The 19,921-nt window shown below is 37.2% G+C and overlaps 1 protein-coding gene across 1 annotated transcript in view; it reads right to left on the bottom strand.

Annotated features, from left to right (window-relative positions):
* Positions 1-19,542, bottom strand: part of LOC107599193 (uncharacterized protein C4orf22 homolog) — a 56,938-nt gene extending 37,396 nt beyond the window's left edge. Inside the window, exons 1-2 of the mRNA XM_016290714.1 lie at positions 19,420-19,542; positions 17,405-17,529 (exon numbers count right to left, since the gene is read on the bottom strand). Of these exons, the coding sequence (XP_016146200.1) occupies positions 17,405-17,529; positions 19,420-19,527 (233 nt within the window). The 5' untranslated portion in view covers positions 19,528-19,542. The remainder of the gene's footprint in view (positions 1-17,404; positions 17,530-19,419) is intronic.
* Between the last annotated feature and the right edge of the window lie 379 nt (positions 19,543-19,921).

Raw genomic sequence — 19,921 nt, forward strand, 5'->3', positions numbered from 1 at the left:
CTGTAAAATACACCAAACACCTAAGCATTGTAACAATGATACGGATTATAAAAATATCCAGAATATTGAGTTACTTTAAAACTATGAAATAAGCTGCCTGAAAAATTTAAATAATCTCAAGGAGTGATTTCCGACAAAATTATATCTTCATAAAATAAATCATACTGCCTCCACCCTAAAACTGCTGGTAATTAATCACAGTGGGAATTGCTATTGAATAAATCCTCTCTTGAATTATTATCTCTGTCATTTCACAATGGTTTTTTTCTCTCTCTCTCTGTGCTATTTGGCCTTTTTCCATGAAAGCAAAGATTTGGCAAACTCCAGCCTGTACACCTGACATAACACTCATTGGCATTCATCTCTCAGACGTTTCACAGTGCAGTACCAGCAATAGCGCCTTGTCCACCCCAAATTTGCTCAACATTCATAATGTCTGCACTATACCCGTAGAATCATCTGCCTGCCAATAAACAAGTATTTGAGAACATTTTTTTTCTCTCTCAGGTTTGCAGGGAGCAAAAACAGGTGAAAAGGGCAGCAGAGATTATCCTCTCCTCACATCACAAAAAATGTAACAAACTGCCTCATTTAACCTATCAAACTCGGTCTGCTCCCTAGAAGAAATGTAAAACGTTAAAGGAACAGTTCACCCAAAAATGAAACTCACCCTCATTACTTTTTTTTTTAATCAGTGGAACACAAAAAGATGTATCAAGCACAATGTTTAGACGGCTCTTTTCCATACAATAAAAGTTGATGGCTGTCAATGTCCTTATAGGTCAATTTGTACCTTAAAAAAGTTTTTACAGCTTTTACAAAAAAACTCTAAAATCTCATGTTTCTGCACCTTCAAACAATGCGTGTGAACACACACACACACACACACACACACACACACACACACACACACACACACGAGTCCTAATGAAGTTTGTGAACAGTTCTGTTCCTCCTTGTTCTATGGCATTGAGAGCTCTATATGATTATCATGAACAATTCGCAGTTGCCATTTGCAATGCCTGATAAAACAAAAACTTTCAAATTAGCAATTCAAATTAGATTAGTTTTCAAAACTTCACAAAGTTCTCACAAGTAATGTGACCACATGACAGATTTTCATTGTCTTTATCATCTACTAATTAAAAAGTAAATCACTGAGTAATTTCCATTTTTGTCTGAAAAATTATTGCTCATGGACTTAGCCTTACAAAAACTAGTATACTTTAAGTTCAGGAACTCAAGAAAAGTTCAAGTTTTGAACTAATTTAATTTTAAGTGTAACAGTAGTAAATATTGAGCACCGTACATCAATGTTTCTTCAGGTTTGCAACTAGTACTGTAGTTAACTAGTTACCGTACAGACTTTTAGTTTATGTGAGTACATTTTGAAGAATACTCTCAGTAAACTGCTAGTTTAATAATTTTACACTGCAAGTATGCTTGTGAGTTTTTATTAACATCATAAATACAGTTCTGGGATGAAACTCTAGATGGCGCAGTCCGATAGGTCTAGCTCAATCTGACCTGGCAACATCATGGTCACATGGCAGCTCAGGGCTCGTAAAATCGCTAGGCCGACGTCCCGGGGCTATTGTGTTTTTCAGTCGGGCTACCAAAATGTATCACTGCCCTGCCCGACGGGCTATCTTGAATAGTGATATAAAAATCCCTTCCTTGATTCGCGTTGTTCACTCGCTTGTAGGGGTGAAACGGATCATAGTTTATCATTTTCTAAGTCTTACCAATTTAAACATTCAAGCGTTTTAAACCATTTATGTGCATGTAGAATTCAGTTTGGTGCTCGCACGCACACGCTCAAAGCGCGCACATACAGAGCGGCGTTTCAGGCAGAGCACGAACAAGCTACATTAAAGTGATTATTACGTTTTGAATATGGATATTTTTCTTACAAAAACGCATCGATTCGCTACGGGAGGCCTTTGTTCACCCCCCAGGTTTTCGCTGAGGAGCCGAGCCGGTGACCCGGCCGCTCAGCGGTGGTACAGGAGCTGTGGCGACGGGACGTGATGTCTCCGTTCCCTCCTTCAGGGAACGAGGGTTACATACGTAACTGAGATGTTCCCTTTCAGAAGTCTGCCGGGGAAACACGGGCTCAAGGCTATACTGTGGACATTACACATATGAGATCCACTTAGGTCTTACATATGGAACCCAGCCTCCTACCGGTTCTCGAGGATTCAGCGAGTGAAGGCCTGGCGCCGGACGCTCCGCCACGTCTGGCTGCCGAGGGGAGGGAGGAACTCCACAGGGTCTGCTGTATGGACTCTCTGGAGTGGTTTTGCCAATTCGTCGGTCCTCCGACGTGACGTCGAGAGTGACCGACTGAAGGGAAAGTCATATACACCTACACAGTAAAATTGGCAGTGTTAATTAAGCAGTGTTACACTCCATTTACTCTTAAGGAGTTAACTTAACCACAAATAGTGAAAAATGCCCCCTAGTGTTGGTGAAAATGATCGGAGTTGCTGTGTAAACCACAATTTAATGATGTCTTTAACGCCTTTCTGGGCCTTGAAAGTTTTAGTTGTATAGGCTGTCAATGAAAGGATAAAAGTCTGCCAGATTTCATTAAAAATATCTTTATTTGTGTTCCGAAAATGAACAAAAGTCTTATAGAAATGGAATAACATAAGGGTGAGTAATTAACGATAATTATATTTTTTGGTGAACAAACTTCTTAAGGCACACTTTGTTTTTGGCACCACTTATACCACTATTCTACACAAGATGTACACTTCATTTTTTTCTTTGCTGAGGTTAAGAGCAAGGCTGCTTAGCTAGTAGGTTCAACAGGTTCTGTACTGAATATAATGTTTTGTCATTTCATGCAGATGTGATGTATTTTTGTCCATGTATGTACATGTTTCTTGAGCCTGACAACATTTTTTAATAAATGTTTTAAATGTGACATCGTTGATCTTGTTTTCTATTTTGTTTTTAAAACACCAAATGGGTTTTCAAAATTAGATAATGTTTCACTATTATGAAAGTAAATGAACTCTACATAAGTGAAATATTAACACTAATCAGAGTAAATTTTCCTGCAGAGTTAAATTGTGGTAACACAGAACAGAGTTAATTTCCCCTAGTGTTAAACTCTGGTAACACTATTCAGTGTTGAGCAGTGTTCATTTTTTACTCAAAATAGAGTTAATTTAACTCTGAAAATGTAACACTATGACAAGAGTCAATTTATCACCAATTCTGAGTGGGACCAAATACACTCGGGCCGAGTGTTAAATTCAACTCTTATAGAGTTCATTTAACACTGCAAAATTTACTGTGTAGGATGACTTGAGGGTGAGTAATTTATGGGCTATTTTTTTAGGGTGAACTAACCCTTTAATATTCAAATACCTGGCTTTTGTTTGCTGTAGCAGTTTTACAGCACACTTCAGAAACCCTCCACCTTCCCCAGCTCCACCTGTATAGATCTGCTACGAGGTGATTCATGTATGCTATATGAGGGTTATTCATATGCGTTATATGAGCAGCAGTATTTCTTACATGCTTACAGCAGCATGTTGTGGATGTATTGGCAGTAGCAAGTCTTGGTACTTTCTCTGCCGCAGCAGCAGCAGCGTAGCAGATCTATTCCGCCAAGACCAAATACATTAACATTGTATGTTAATCCCTCCGAGAGTTGTCATGACAGAAATATAGTTTAGGATTTATACATCATTTTTATTTCTAGTACAGGAGTAGTGTAAACACAAACATCATATGCATGAACAGGTGACCTGTAATAATGCCTATTTGTTATCAGTCATTGAGAAAACAACTGTGAAATCAAAAAGTTATGCACCTGTATTGGCTTGAAGACATAATATTCCTAATAAGACCCCGCACCCCACCTCTGCTACCATACTCAGGTTACAGGTTGGCAGGTGGGGGGGCTTTTACAAACAGGCTTGCTGCTCAGAAAGGATTTAACAGACCATGATGCACTTGGGGCCCTGCTTTGTTTATTCTGGATGATGAAAAGAAACTGGGGGGAAAAGCTTTAAGTAAATGGAACACACACATGACATTTATTTTGGTCAACTACTTGGCTGCCTGTAGTTCATAAACGTGCAGCCGGATGCCAGGCACTGTAATACTAGCATGAGAGGCCTTTGTTACAGTTCCTCAGTGAATGGAGGACAGGGGCCATAATGCTGTCAAAGTTGATCTGGGGCTCGTGTCAAGTACCATGCAAAATATCTACACTATTTACACTACTTCTATATGCTCAAACAATAAAAAAAAAGTATTAGTTATTTTTGTTTGCTCTTTAAACAAATTCACACAGACAAATTTGTACATTGATTTCTACAGGTGTGACATGAAATGTAGCCTAAATATGTCAAACCACCAAAATGTCTGGTATCAACAAGCAGAAGTGTTAAAAAATATGAGCAGCCTGTTAAAGTACATCTCAGGAATAACTTCATTGGCTATCTATTTAATTTTTTTTGGAATACTTCAGGGTGGAACTCAAGCCAAACTGATCTCATTGTCCTAGCACAAGTATTTTAGATTACACTCTTAAAAACAAAGGTGCTTAAAAGGTTCTTCACATCGATGCCATAGAAGAACCATTATTGGTTCCACAAAGAAGCATTCAGTCAAAGGTTCTTTTAAAAAAAACATCTCTTTCTTACCTTTTTATAATCTGAAGAACCTTTTTTCGCCACAAAGAACCTTTTGTGAAACAGAAAGGTTCTTCAGATGTTAAAGGTTCTTTACGGAACCATTTAGACAAAAAGGTTCTTCTATGGCATCTTTATTTTTAAGAGTGTAGTCCTGCATCGTTTAGCGGACGACTGTAAAATGGGTGGTTAAAATTTTACAACAACACACATAGGCCTGAAAGGTTTGACTTGTCCATCATCTAAAGTCTTATCCTATCATTGTTTCATGTATTTACACACAAAACCTAAACCAGAAATTAAAAATTAATATATACAATAAATAAAAAAATTATAACAATGACAACTGCATAACTGCAGTAAGCAGTAAGTCTTTATTTCCCAAATGCAAGCAAACTATTCTAGAATTCACACTAGGTTTCCATTAGTTTAGTACTTACGATGAAAAGATACTCACAGCTGTGTACTATTTGGATTCAATATGAGTGTCAAACAGATGTGTCTCAATAACATTTTTACATAGCTAGTTGGAAAGTACACATTTATTCATTTGCCAGATGCCACATGCACATAAAAAGTTTCTAAGAAAACAAATTATGAGTAGCTAAATTTACCACACTGGATTCCTTACATCCGGCATACTTTTAATATTCACAAATTTCTGGCAGTGGCATGTGTGGTAAGGACAGAGGAGGAGCTTGTAACTCAGCATCTAATTGTGTTTTCTTAATCTGCACAAGGTTGTCAGGACAGATTTATGCGCAAATAAAAAATAAAAAAATAGCATGAATTATTACTGCACAGTCAAAATACAAGATAACATGTATCTATTGAGCATAGATGGACTGCCAGAAATCAGGTTTTGGGGGAGAATGGTTTCTTTTGGCTACAGCAGCCTAAACATAGTCGCAAAGAAACCAAGCCCCCATTTTTATTGGACTATGATGAATGGCCCTTAGAGAACAAGCCTAAGTGCCCTTGAAAAATGGTGTTGATGCACACAGAGGGTTTGGTTATTTACATTCAATTTAAGGGTGTTTCGGACATAAGGCATGACACTCAGCTGGTCAGCATCAATTTAAAGACAGAGGGCACAATGTGTGTCAATGTGTGTTTGCGCATTGGAGTGAGAAAGGTAAATTCATTGTGGTGCGTTTGCGCTTCTGTACATTTCTGAAGCATTAAAAAAGTTATGTATATATGAATCACTTGTTTACCCTTAAATCAATGCGTATTTTGGTGTTCTTTTTGACTGTAAAGCTTTCTTAGATTGTGTGTGTAAATGAATACATGTGAGTTTGTCAACTTGAATTCGTGACCACAAAAGAGGGGAATCAAATGGACTAGCCTTGCGCCCACAGAAGTAATTGATCACAGTGAAGGATAATAAAAAAGATTCTTTCCCAAAATGGAGTACAGATGGCCTTTATTCTTGATATATAGCCCCTGTCTATCCCCTGATATATAGTGTAACTGTGTCAATAACTATGCGAGTTAAGCAGAAGAAAAGCACACATAACTACTTTATCATCACTGTGAAATAGTCCAAAAACAATGAAATGACAAGAGAATCTGTAAGCCTTCACGAGTTTTTAAAATCACAAATTTGCTGAATAGAGAGATTCAGTTCATAACTGTAAATTGAAAGGTTCCTAGCGTAAGCTGACTCCAGAAGTGTACGTTACAGTTTAATAATGGAATCCAACCCCCGTCATGAAATTTATTAGCCCCGTCAAAAGTCCTTAGCTCAAACGTATGGTATTCCAGATGTTTTGAGTTTTAAAACCAGTTTCGCAAAAAAAAAACGTTTTCACATGTAGTGTAGAGATGTATACGTTTCATACAATGATTCATTAAATAAGACATCTGTGCTGACTTTCCTTCTCCAGCAATATGCATTTTGCAAAAAATTATTTATGTTTTAGCAGCATTAGTAGCGCTGGCCAAACATAAAGACAAAGACAAGCATAAAGAAGCCTTTTCCCACACTCACATTGCAATAATATGGTGCAGGTTGTCTTTGTTTTCACCCCCTCCGTGTTCAAATAAACTCCAATATGAAGGAGGAATGTAACCTATACCTCTCTGTTGCTGATGCCCACAATGGAACTCTTAGAGGAATTGCATAGTGGTGAAAGTGCAGGAGCAGCATATATTTGAGAGCTGGGAACCCACTTCATCTTCGGTGTGAGCGAGGGACTGCTGCTGGGTCATGGGGGCCGAGGCCCCAATGTAAACACAGGTGTTGAGGAGGCAAGTAAAAGGGGTAACCCCAATCCAGTAGCTAGGGAAACAGCAAAAGTCATGCATGGAGAGTGAAAATACCCCACAAACTATGCCAAATGGAACATTCCCCCTCAATCTGACATGACTCTTTATTAGGCCTCATTTGAGAGAATTAATGTGGCCTCTGCCTTCACACAGCAATTGCTGTAGCTAGTGATCAGGTGCAGCAAGAAATGAAACTGGGATGTTTCTGAATAATGTGGATGCTGTTTATCATTCATCTTCTTACATGTTGCAGAGTTTGTCTTGGTCCCAGTTCTGAATTAATGTGATTTAATGAGATCTATAATTGAGGAAAAACCAGTTCTTCACATTTTTTCAGAATTTAGGAAACATACCCCAAAAGAGAAAAGTAAGCTAGGTGTGTATATATATATATATATATATATAACCATAAAAGCTACAAACACTACATATATATACAGCAGAAATTGTAAAACATTATTTGTGTATTTATTTCCTTGTTGAAAATGTTTAACCTTGAAAAAAATTTAAACGAACAACAGCAACACTTTACTTTGTATGTCTTGGAGAGATTGATTCAACCATGGCCACTGATGTGCAGTTCATTCTTGGTCATATCTTTCTCTGTTTCTCTCTCGCTCTTGCATGAAAGCACAAGGTAAACAATATTCAGAAGGAGCTGCTTGCTTCGGACAGATGGCCACTGGTATGAGTGGGTCCAAGTTCCTAATAAGTGTTTCTAACTCAAGCAGATTGGAAAAAAACATCAATCTTTTCCCCTTTCAAATCCTTTCTATGAAACATGGCTGAAAGCTTATATTCCACTGCACAACAACAATGCGACTCAAGTATGAGAAATTAGCAACTAAATTGTTGAATATGGCAGCAAGATATTTGCCTGCCCTTCAGCTTACTGTATCAATTTCCTTAATTTCAGTGTTCTATCAATAAAAAAAGAATGTGCTTACCATGCTCATACACTATTAAAGACCTCTGGGACTATGGCCGGCCAGAAAAATAAGAAGCTTTTTATCAACCACAGGACACAAAGTGTTCCCAGTGGCGTTCTCTCAGCTATGCACTGTCCAACACTACGAATAATGATTTATCTTCTAGCTGCTCTCAAGTTCAATTTTACTATCTGTTTGTACAGCTGAAAGGAGAGGCAGTCTTTAACGCTTGGAATATAATGAAAGAAATTAAATAAGAACATTGCCATGAGCTCTAACTTCTGGCCATCCCATGCCAAATAAATTTGATCTGTGCCGATTTCTAATTATAATCAAATGGCGGAAGTGTTGTAAAATAATTGTGATCATTACTGATGGAATGTCATTGTAAAACCTTAAATTTCACGAACTCAGCAACTGGCCAAATTACCCGCAAAAAGGATCCCTGACAATGATTAAGACATCGCTAAGAACAACAGATGCTGTGTTGAGAGCTCAGTCCTTCAGTTGCTTCAAATCTTTTTCAAATAAGAAGAGAAAATAAACATTATATTCATACTGGCCTGGCAGATGGCAGCTTTCAATAGTACAGTGATTTCTAAAATTCAGTTCGTGAAATATTTTTCCGGAGGGCACATGGAGAAAAAGAATCTTATGAAAAATATTATTTTGGGCTGTTAAACGTCAAGGGAAATTCCACCCAGCATGACAATTTACTTAACTCCTTTTTTTAAAGAAATTCTGTGTCACCTCTGATTATACTGAGTCAAACGTATCAGTTACACATACTGTACTCCACTTTACAGATTGTTAACCACTGATGTTTGTGGTAAATGAAACATGCAGCATCATTAAATTATACTAAGGATATTTTTTATATGATTGTGGTTTTGTTAAAATGTTACATTTTAACCTGTGCTGACAAGACACAGTCTAAACATTCAACAATAAATTGATTGATTTGATTAGTTATAAACTCCTCATATGAATTTTATGGATGAATCTTTTGACCTGAAGCTGAACTGGTTCACTTAAGTAAAGTCCCTTTTCTTATTAACATTAGCATAATGTTAGTAAAATATATTCTTTGCATGCAACTTTGATATACAAAATGTAGGAAAAGGTGTTTAAATTATATTTAAATATGCCCGTGCTGCATGGAATGAGTTGTTTCATCTCCCTCTGACATTCAGCAGGATTCCTCCATCACAAGCACTGTGGTCCATTAGATTAATCTCCTTTGCACATGTTAGGCTTGTGGTTTTAACCTCATCAGTCTGCAAGACCTTCTAATCATACAGCAAGCTAAAGTAGCTATTAACCACAGCCAGACTAAGAAAACATAAGGACTGTATCTTACAAAATGTTCTGACCAGTGGAACTGAGCTGTCTTACTTACTCTTTTGTTGCATTGTTTAATTGTCCAGTCTTTGTGTTAGTTTAGCATTTGCCAAAGTATCACATGTTAAAGCTGTACTGTAGAAAATAATTAAATTTGATGTTATTTTTACAAATACTTTCTCATGCACCTTCATTTGGCTTTCAGTATAATGCAGAAGGGTCATTTCTCATCCACTCCCATCTCATTCCACCACTAATTTGGGAGTCTTTTGGTAAACCCTCTACACATCAAAAGGTGGTCCTGTTCAGTGTCTCTGCACTGACAAAGCTATTAACATGTGTTCATCATAATACCTACAGGTCACTGCAGAATCCATCATATACATCCGGAATTTGTGAGGAGGCCAAACTACAAAGCAGATGATTGTCTAGTATCTTTATTGCGAAAGGCTACATAATGTGAAAAACACTTCCCCCTCTGGAGATACTGGAAGCCACATCATGAAACATCCCAGGCCTTAGAGCCTTAGGTAAAAGGGAAAAGGTGAACTCATACGTACCTCTGCAAAGTCACTAACCACTGTAACAGCTCATAATAAAAGCATTTTTCAAAGAAGACCAGAGCCTGAGCAGCAAATGCGCCTTCTCGACTGAAAATGCTACTTGCATGACAAACAGCACACAGAGAGGAAATGGCTAAAACATAACATAACAAAACAATGCTTTCATTAAGAACAAAATTGAGCCCAGTACACAAAGATTTATTTGATATCCCACTGGTGTGAACGTAACTGAGACAAATCGCATACTTCTCTACTGGTATCCATATTAATCAGACACAAAGAAGACTAAATCATCAAACTCATGTGTCTCTATTTAGGGTTTGACCACACAGTCGTAACATGTGGTGGTGAAAATAATCACAAGAGTATAAACATTAGTGATTGCATGACCAAACCTGAGCCTGGTCATTTGGCAATCACATCTGCTGTAATTCAGAGAGTAACATCGTGCCCTATAAAAAGAAGCTATGTCATAAAGCAACAAATGAGGAAAGGTATGTTATGTTAAATACACTACAACAAGCAAACATTTTATGGTTAGATGGTTTTTGGATGCATGGTTTCTATGCATGTCAGATTGTAATAACAATTAGTAAAGAATTAAAAAATGTAAAAGGTAACTAATATTATCCATGGTTCATTTCATTCTCTCATGAAATTGGTAGGCTGGAGATGCCCAAACTAGGGTCTGCGCCTGCGGTTAACATTGGTCCATGATGACCTTTGATTTTGCCCACCGTGGCATAACACAAGAGGGCAGACAAAAATAGGTAAAAACAAACAAACAAAAAATATGCCACTGAAGCATATTTTTCTAAGTTGGGTTTTTGTTTTAGGCCTATTTGAAAAAAAAGGGAAATTGATTACAAAAAATAAATAAATAAATTGATAAAATACATTTTAATACAACGCGGTTTGATATAATGCAAAATTTACTTTCAGCTTGCTGCCTTTAAGCCCTGTTCACACCAAAAACGATAACATTAAAGATAACGATATTAGCGTCCACACCAACGAACGATATCGTCTGTTTATTCTAAGCGTACATGCATCTGCGGCTTTAAATTCTTGAGCTCGTTACAGCAGGATGGATTCTGATTGGTTGTCAATTTTTTATCGTTCATCAGCTGGAGAAAAATCGTTTTGAAAGTGATTCCAACGATATCGTTTCTCTTTGTTTTTATTGTTATAGTTGTGGTGTGGACTCTTCTATTCTTTAATATTGAGAACGATTTTTTGAACTATATCTTTATCGTTATCTTTATAGTTATCGTTCTTGGTGTGAACGGGGCTTTAATCAAGTAAAATTTTTGACCCTTCACAGTAAAAAGTTTGGGCACCTCTGTGGTAGGCTATGTCGTGGAATTTAAAAATAACCAATAACCACAGAGACTCTTGAAATGAAAGGAAGTCTTTTGGTATAGATTGATTGTAACCGTGTTTCTCTAACAAAAAAAACCTCTTCATTTTGTTATTTTTACATTTTAAATGCTGTTTCTTAGTCCTAATCCACATCAGCACTGTTGATTCTGTGCAACAGTCTTTCCTGATCTCAATCATTCAGAGCACAACACCAGCTTCGTAACAAGATCCACACTGTTAAAATGACTCCACATGCGGCCAATTAATTTTTTAAAAACCTAGTTTCACTCAAAACAACATCCGTAGCATTTCCAAAAGGTTGCCTGCTTCAAAACAAGTAATAAGGATGTGAAAAAGTAAAGTGACAAGTCAGTGAAATAGAACATTATTTCCAGATTGAATAAATCCATTGCAAAGTTCTTTAAAGGAAACTGAAACAAGATCTTGTTATTTCAGACAAATCCCATTTCTTTTCAATGCGAACATGCTGAGCGAGGAAGCTTGCTTTTAATTCTGGTGATTGAGAATATTTGCTCAGTTGATTTGAATATAACCCAAAATTCAGTTCATATAAGTTAAAATCAACTAACCTAGGCTTATATTTTGAAATGGATGGTGGGAACAAAAACCTATTCATGTCAAGAAACCATTTATTTCTCCTTATAATAATGCCTGTAGATATACTGTGTCATTAACATCAATTATTTGTTGCTTTTCTGGACTCTTCTGTTGAGGTAGATGGATGATCAGCTATGACAGATTACTGGCACACACAGGTCAAATTGTTTAGTCTCTTGTACTACCACAAAGACCTTAGAAAAGGCTTAGTTCTTTAGCAGAAGACAGACCCTAATAAACATCTGTTTTAAAGCAGGATGCTGGAAACAAAGTTGAACTAAACAGTGTTGAACACTGTGTAGATCCAGAAAAGACAAACAGTTGCAAACAAACTACCCTATTCACCCAAAAACTTAAAAATTATGTCATCATTTATTAGCCCTCATGTTGTTGTAAAACTGTATGCATTTCTTTCTTTCTTGGAAGTATTTTGCAGAACATTTATGAAAAAAAAACACTGAGATATTTTTTAATTATCTTCTGTTCCACATTAAAGAAGGTCATTGAGGTTTGGAATGACAGGTAAATAATGACAGGTTTTTCTTTTTGTGTAAATGATCACTTCATTGTGGATAACCGGAAGAATGCTCAACCCTTGAATGATGTATGATATGTTTCAACAGTCTCAACTAAATTCTTTATGTACACTGCTGTCCTTTGTAATCACTTCTAGGTAAACCAAGACTTTCTTTTATAGTGTACTCATTTCAAGTCAAAACAGGACAAGTTATTAACATCATGATTAGAAAAAATAACAAAATTATTTAAAAACCAGCTGCAGCACATTGAATTTAGTTTTTTACATCAAAGCATACATTGTCTTTACATAGTGGTTTGTGGATACAATCGATCAATTCAAGCTCCTGAATAGAATAGAGAATAGAAAAGAGATCTGCTTGACAGTGCCTCTGTATTAGATATCACTGCCGCAAGCTATTCTTCCCTTTACAACAGAAGAAATACTATTACAAAATGTTAGTACCATGGGAAAAAAGTGGTGTGGACATCCCCAACATAAAATGACGCCTAGGCAAACAACTGCCTTCTTCGAATTGAATGTTTATCACTGCACTTATGCTGACTCATGCAAATCTCAATATATAAAGTTTAGGTATTGTTACAGTGTTCAAATGACATGCTGCTGGCTTCAGAGCAGTGTAATTATGTGTTTGAGTGACTAACACGTATGCAGCAACTTTCCAAATAGCTTCATTTAGCACCTCATATGCTGGGCCATTGTGGGACAGCCAGCATAGGCCAAGCTATCCTCCTGACCGTGCCCTGAAAAACAGGTCTGAAGGTCTTATTTCAGCCTATGTGAGTGAGGGATTAACACAGCCGTGCATATGTACAGTCTGTGTTCGCAGCAGGGTTTTACTTGGCTAGTGAGAGATGGCTTCAACCATCAATTTCGAAAGGGGTGAATTTGTGGAGAGTGGCATTTTTTCGAAGGAGTCAAACAATGGACAAAGAGCATGGCTGTGGTTGTGCTGGGGGTTTGGGGGGAGGGTTCGAGCTCGAGTCTCCAGAACCTGTCATGAGCACGCGAGGTCAGGACATCTGCTGACATTTACTGCTGGGCCTGGGCCAGACTGCAGGTTTCAGGGCTCCTGCCAGGGCCTCAAATCAGGCCTGCGTAAAACCACCAGGCTCCCTCGTCTCTCTGAAACTCGCACCAGAATGTGCGGAACCTGTGTGACCTTACGCTTTTTGATTCAGGCCTAGTGGTGCAGCATTTATGAGGACACTGTGAATTGTAAACTTGCTGAGAGGGCATGAGCCGGTTTTCGACATAGCCTCGGCGCTAAACACCAGTACTACAGGAGAAACGAATTACTCGACTGCAGTGTTTTTTTTTTTTTTTTGCACGATCCATATGCTCAGATCCGAGCCAAGCTCCCATTCTCTCTGTACCCATGATTTATTAGTGGAAAAAAGTAATGCTTTCACTCATCTGCTTAATTCACATTCATCTTGAAGAAGTCACAGATGCAGAGAAAAAGAGATGGTGATGAAGGAGTCAAGCATTCAGACAATCCCTCGCCTACTTTTAATCAAATAAAAAGAGTTTTACATTTACTGTTGTCCATTATTTCAATGCAGTCATAAGTCATTGTGGAACCTTTTCACCACAATAGCCATCTTTCAGTCAACCATCTCTTTCATTCAAATTTTTCCCATTGCATCCAGTATTGAGTTTCTCAAGGCGAAATCCCTTCATTTGTTCTATTGTGATTTGTTGGCAGGATACAACAATGCCTATCTGTCAAATGAAGCATGTTATGGACTAGCCTATAATGTGGCAACAAAAGGGTAACATCTGATTAGCATTCATAGCACAGTCTCCCTCGTCCTCTGGTATTTTATTACCACAGGTGCAGGAGCATTCAATGATCAGATGCACGCTACAGGCAAAGCATGTCTTAATTGAAAACATCTCTATTTATACACCTGCAGGCAGGCCTGAAAAGGCAGAGAGAAAGAGAGGAAGGAAGAGAGAGAGAAAGAGCACACTGGAAGATGGAAATTAAGAGGGAGTCACTAAAGGGGAGAGATTTAATGTTTGTTTTGTTGAGTTGAAGGTAATTGTAAAGCAATCAAAGATTTTAAACTTTAAAGATTTTTACTGTCTGCTTCACTACCCATCCAAGGTTTGGGCTCAGTAAGGTTTTTTTTGTTTGTTTGTTTGTTTTTTTAAAGAAATTAATACTTTTACTTATTAAGCATGCATTAGATTGATCAAAAGTGTTAGTGAAGACATTTATGATGTTACAAATTATTTCTATTTCAAATACATGATGTTCTTTTGAACTTTTTACTTATCTAGGGATCTTTAAATTATCCCAGTTTAAAATATTAAGCAGCACAAATGTCTACAACACTAATAGAAATGCTTTTGAGCACCAAATCAGCAGAAGAATTTCTGAAGTGACAATGAAGAATGGAGTAATGGCTGCTGAAAATTCAGCTTTATCGTTGCAAGAAAAAATTACACTTTAAATATAGGAAATAGAAAAGAGTTCAATTATAATAGTTCAAAATATTACTGTTTTCACAGTATTTTGATCAAATAAATACAGCCTTGTTGAGCATAAAAGCCCCCAAATCGTACAGGAATTTTTTTTCATTCTTTAAGAATGAACAAAAAGTTCAACATGCTATTTAATGAATATATTGGTCCCTTATATTTAGCTCACTTACATTTAACCACACAAGTCATGTCCCCTCCCCACCATGCCCTTCAAAGATGCAAAAAAATGCCATTTGGTCTTTTATTACAAGTGTTTTGCTTGTCTTCACAATCTCCAGAGGCAGTAAGGCTATGCATTGTGTTCCACTAATCATTGTGATGCCATTGTGTATGCATTGTGAAACTCATACAAGCTTAGTGATTAAGAATTATAGCAATACAGTATCTAAATAACAGTCCAGACTAAGTCTTTTACAGAATTTTACTGGAGATTGTTCAGAGCTTAAGTGAAGTAACTTTGCAGCATACAACTAAACCTAGACTTGATAGGCATACTAACCATCAGATGTGCATAGCTATGGTAACCTAGGAACAGTATTGACGTGATAGGGCCCTCTTGTGGAGAGAAAGGTGGATGTGAAAACCACATTTAGATCACACTTTGCTAGCATCAATTTAAGTAAGTAACCAAGAGCCACTGTTTACTTATTTGCTATGTGGAAACATGACTAAATACACTTAAATGGTCAAATACTGCATGTTATGTCGAAAACTATTGATTTAAGAAAGCCCAAACAACTGGGGCCTGCAGTACAGACCTTTACTGACTATTTGAGCTTCTTGTTTAAAGGGGTCATATGATGTGATTTCAAGTTTACCTTTCTCTTTGGAGTGTTACAAGCTGTTTGTGAATAGATAAGATCCCTAAAGTTGCAAAGACTAAAGTCTCAAACCCAAAGAGATGTTCTTTATAAAAGTTAAGACTGGTCCACGCCCTCCTAAAACGCCTCGTTTAAACACGCCCCCACATGTCTACGTCACGCCGCCATGTTGTGAAGACACTGTGTTTCATTGCGAAAGCGAAACTACTTTATTTGGTCTTCCAAAAGAGGACATGACTAGAAACCAGTGTTTAAGTTGCATTTACAACACTGTTCCAGAACAGTTCAACCCAAATATTCAGATGTGTGCAGCGCATTTTATAGAGGACTGTTTCCTGATCCTGGGAGAGTAGACTACAATGCCGGCTGTTCTGACTCACAGACTGTAAGTACGTTTTCATATTTAAAGAATTTGCCACTTATGATTCAAACGCGAGTTTTGAGCAGTGTAGAGTAGCGCTTGTTGTTTGTCATTTCTCCGATCACAAATGCAGACATGGTTTTATGTTTACGCAGCACGATGCAACGCAACGCGTAAAAAGACAGTATAAGTCATTATAATTCGTAATAATGTCCCCACTGGATGCAACGAATGCCTCGTTTATAATGGGTTTTAATGTTTTTGTCTAGTCGCTCCGGGACACGGCATCACAATATGGTAAGGGGTGTAACATTTCCATCACACGCTTGAGGTATTCGGCCAATCACAACGCACTGGATAGCTGGCAAATCAGCTTACACCTCGCTTTTCAGACTGATGAGCTTTGTAAAAATCGACGCATTTCAGAAAGGTGGGGCATAGAGGAGAAACAATAATATACAGTATGTGGAAAATAATGTTTTTTTAAAACTTAAACCGCACAAACACATTTCATTACACCAAATACACAAAATAATGTTATTTTTAGCAACATCATATGACCCCTTTAAGAAGGACACACTAGGAGCACTATCAAGGAGTTTATTGGCTTGAAGTAAACACAATGGCCTTTCAAAAGGCTGTATCAAATTATATGCCTAAAGAATTGTTTTCTTATTTAACTGCAATTTAAACGGAAATAGACTCTTTTTTTTCTTTTCTTTCATTTAATATTATTTTACTTAAACTGAGACCCAGAACTTCTGTGCATTTTGACAAGCACTGAACGCCACAAAGACACGTCTGCAGGTAGTTAGGCAGGGGAGCTGCCACAAGCAGCCCAAGAAAACACAAATATAGTTCTCCAAAAATGTTTCCTGAAGCCTCACCACAGCAACTATGCAATCCTCGTCCAAGTTTACAGCATCCCAAAAATTCCCACAAACAAAGCTTTTGCCTCTCTCACAGTGAAGGGATGAAGAAACACATGAGCTGTCAGGTGCATCTATAAAGAGCATTAACGTCACCGGAAAGTCCTTAGTGGTTTGAGCCAACGTTGCTCTAAAAAGAGCCTGTTGTGTCCTTGGACATTTAGATCCTATAATCTAAGTTTATTTGCTACCATCTTACTGTCATTTGATGTTTTTGATATTTACAGTGAATGTGCATAAATAATTAATCCATTCTTTAAAGCCATTGAGCCTCATTCATGAAACATAAGCAGAATGAATCACAGTATAAACTCTTCATAAAACATTCATACGTAGATTGCGACATTAAATTGAATGTGACAATTTACGTCAGAGCGGTTTAACAAACAATTTGCACAGAAATTCATTCTGCTCGTGTTTCGTGAATGAAGCCTAAAGCATTTACTGGAAAATACATGTTCTCAAGGTCACATACTGGTGTGAAATTTGTCCCCTTTTCATGGTCACAACACAAAAACCTTACTTCTGTTGGCTCCCTGAAGCAAGCCTGAAGGCCTCGGCAGCTGCTTTCCTTGTCTCAAATTCCTCCCTCTCCAAACTGCTAGCCTTGTGGCCCAGCTCCACCAGCTGGCGGGCCAGTTCCTGATCCTGGAGGAGCAATAACACAGATCTGCTGAGCTGGGGGTGGTTAAACTGACTGAATAATATGAAAAAATCATGCAGTTCGACAATCTGCTGTGGCATTTCTGTACAAACAGGCCAGTGTATTTATGACCCATTTGTGCTAGTTTTGTGCTCAAGTGCTATTTATATCAATCCTATTTTAGTATACATGCTATTTATATGACAAAATTACATGAGCTGCACTGATATTTTCATGGTTGCCAGGATCAAGGATTTTTGCCACATGTCACTGCAGCCTAGTTAAAAGTGGGTAGTATCATTTCCATATGATTTAGTGAGATTCCTTATGCCCTTAAAAGGAGGAGCTGCTTTCATGTGGCTACAGGGCATTGAGTTTGTAGAGAGCTGCTGCTGAGGAAAAAAAAAACACAAAAAACGGCAAGATCCATTTGTGAAGGGTTAAACTCAATCTTAATATAAATACAATAAAAGTCAAACAGTGAAAAGTATAAATGTCAAATAAAAATAGGTAAAAAAAAAAAATTCTCTGTAAGGTAGACACTGAAACCATGTTAATGTTACCGAAATATATTTTCTAACACATCATCAACAAATCTGAGCCTAAATTACAATTTAAAAGAAATATTAAAGATTTTTCATTGTTCCTGTGACGGCAAAGCAGAATTTCCAGCAGAAATTACTCCAGTCTTCAGTGTCGCACAATCCTTCAGAAACTAAGATTTATTTATAATTTTTTTGATCAATGTTGTAAACAGCTGTGCTGCTAAATATTTTTGTGTAATTTTTGTTTTCAGGATTCTCAGAAGATTTGAAAGTTTAAAAGAATTATTTGAAACAGAAATCTTTTTAACATTATAAATATCTATGATCATTATAAACTGTCACATTGGATCAATTTAATGCATCTTTGCTGAATAAAAGTATTAATTTTTTTTTTTTTTAAAGTTAGATTTTTTTTTGTACTACTTATTAATTACACTTACGACCTAAAGACCATATAGTTGATTGTATTACCAACAACTCCAGACACTGTGTAAATGACTGAATGTGAAACCACTCAAGTCACACAACACCTTATAACTTAAGACACGCTCATTCATTCCTGTAACCAGAAATAAGCCCCCACATATGAAACTAAATCAGAATGTCTCCGAATATATTCCTCATTGCTAAAGAAACCACACATTGACATTTATAGACTGCTACAGACAATTCCTACAACTCAAGTTTGAATTATTTTCTTCCATGCACTTTAACAAATCCCAAGTAAATCAGATGGGGAATTTTTAAGCCCATACAGGTAAAGCCTCTTACAGTTTCCAAGGCTCTTACATTAAGTGTAAAATATGTACAGTATACCATGACTTTACCTCACTCATTAGCCAAACTAACACAGTCAATATTACACAATTTCATTATTTGATTAATTACATCCAAATTTCTAAAACTGGGCTAAAAGGGACACTGTACTGCCTGATGTTGTCATTGAATGTTGACTTAAATCTTGTATAAACCGACTGCATCAGACTTAGTTAAATGACAACATTATACTAATAAGACTTACCATTGTACATTATGATGAGAAAACGTTGCAGTTTATAGAAGCATGCAGGAACGAAGTACCATGTCGCCATCTAACGTTAAACTGCAAACGTACACTTTCACAGGCCATACTTAGAAATGGCTTTGCTACTCCATCTGTCTGCATAGGCTATCGTAATGTCTGCACAAGCGTAACTGCCAGACTATTCACATTGACTAATAAAATGCTGATTTAGCAATGAAACAAAAGAAATCGCTTTCTTGATGCATCTGTTCTCACAGTGTGCGTGAGATTCACAACGTCACATGACACAGACGGTTTAACTTACAGCGTGAATTTTAATACTTCACCTCAAGGTAAAATAAATCCAGAGGTTTTATCTGAGAATCTAAGAAGTCCTCATAAGTGCGAAACTCTTCCACGGTTTCTCCCGCAAAGACGCCGCTGTTGTCTTCCATCTTGTTTACTTTGAGTTATTCCCATGGTAACAGATAGCTGTAAGTAGGATAGTAGCAGTTATCGTGTTTTCCGGTTGTAAACCAATCATTAACCAATATAAATTCGTAAGCCCCGCCCATACAAACAATCGCTTTTTGCGGGAAAACGATCTCAACCGACAACATCAGTGTAAGTTTGTCTGTCTGCAATGCTCTACAAAATAGGTATTATTTCAGATATTAATATTACAAGCAATACCAGGTCCAGGGTACTAATTCTGCTATGATAGGAGTAGCAGGAAGGTTGATGGTATGCATCCAAAAGCTGTTTTAAAAATAATTCGTGTGAAAGCATTACAAGTGGCAGGCGAATGTATGCTTATGTGATTTCCTTGTTGAATCATGTGGTCTAGCA

Source organism: Sinocyclocheilus grahami, unplaced genomic scaffold (genome assembly GCF_001515645.1).
Source record: "Sinocyclocheilus grahami isolate Dianchi unplaced genomic scaffold, SAMN03320097.WGS_v1.1 scaffold262.1, whole genome shotgun sequence".
Taxonomy (NCBI): domain Eukaryota; kingdom Metazoa; phylum Chordata; class Actinopteri; order Cypriniformes; family Cyprinidae; genus Sinocyclocheilus; species Sinocyclocheilus grahami.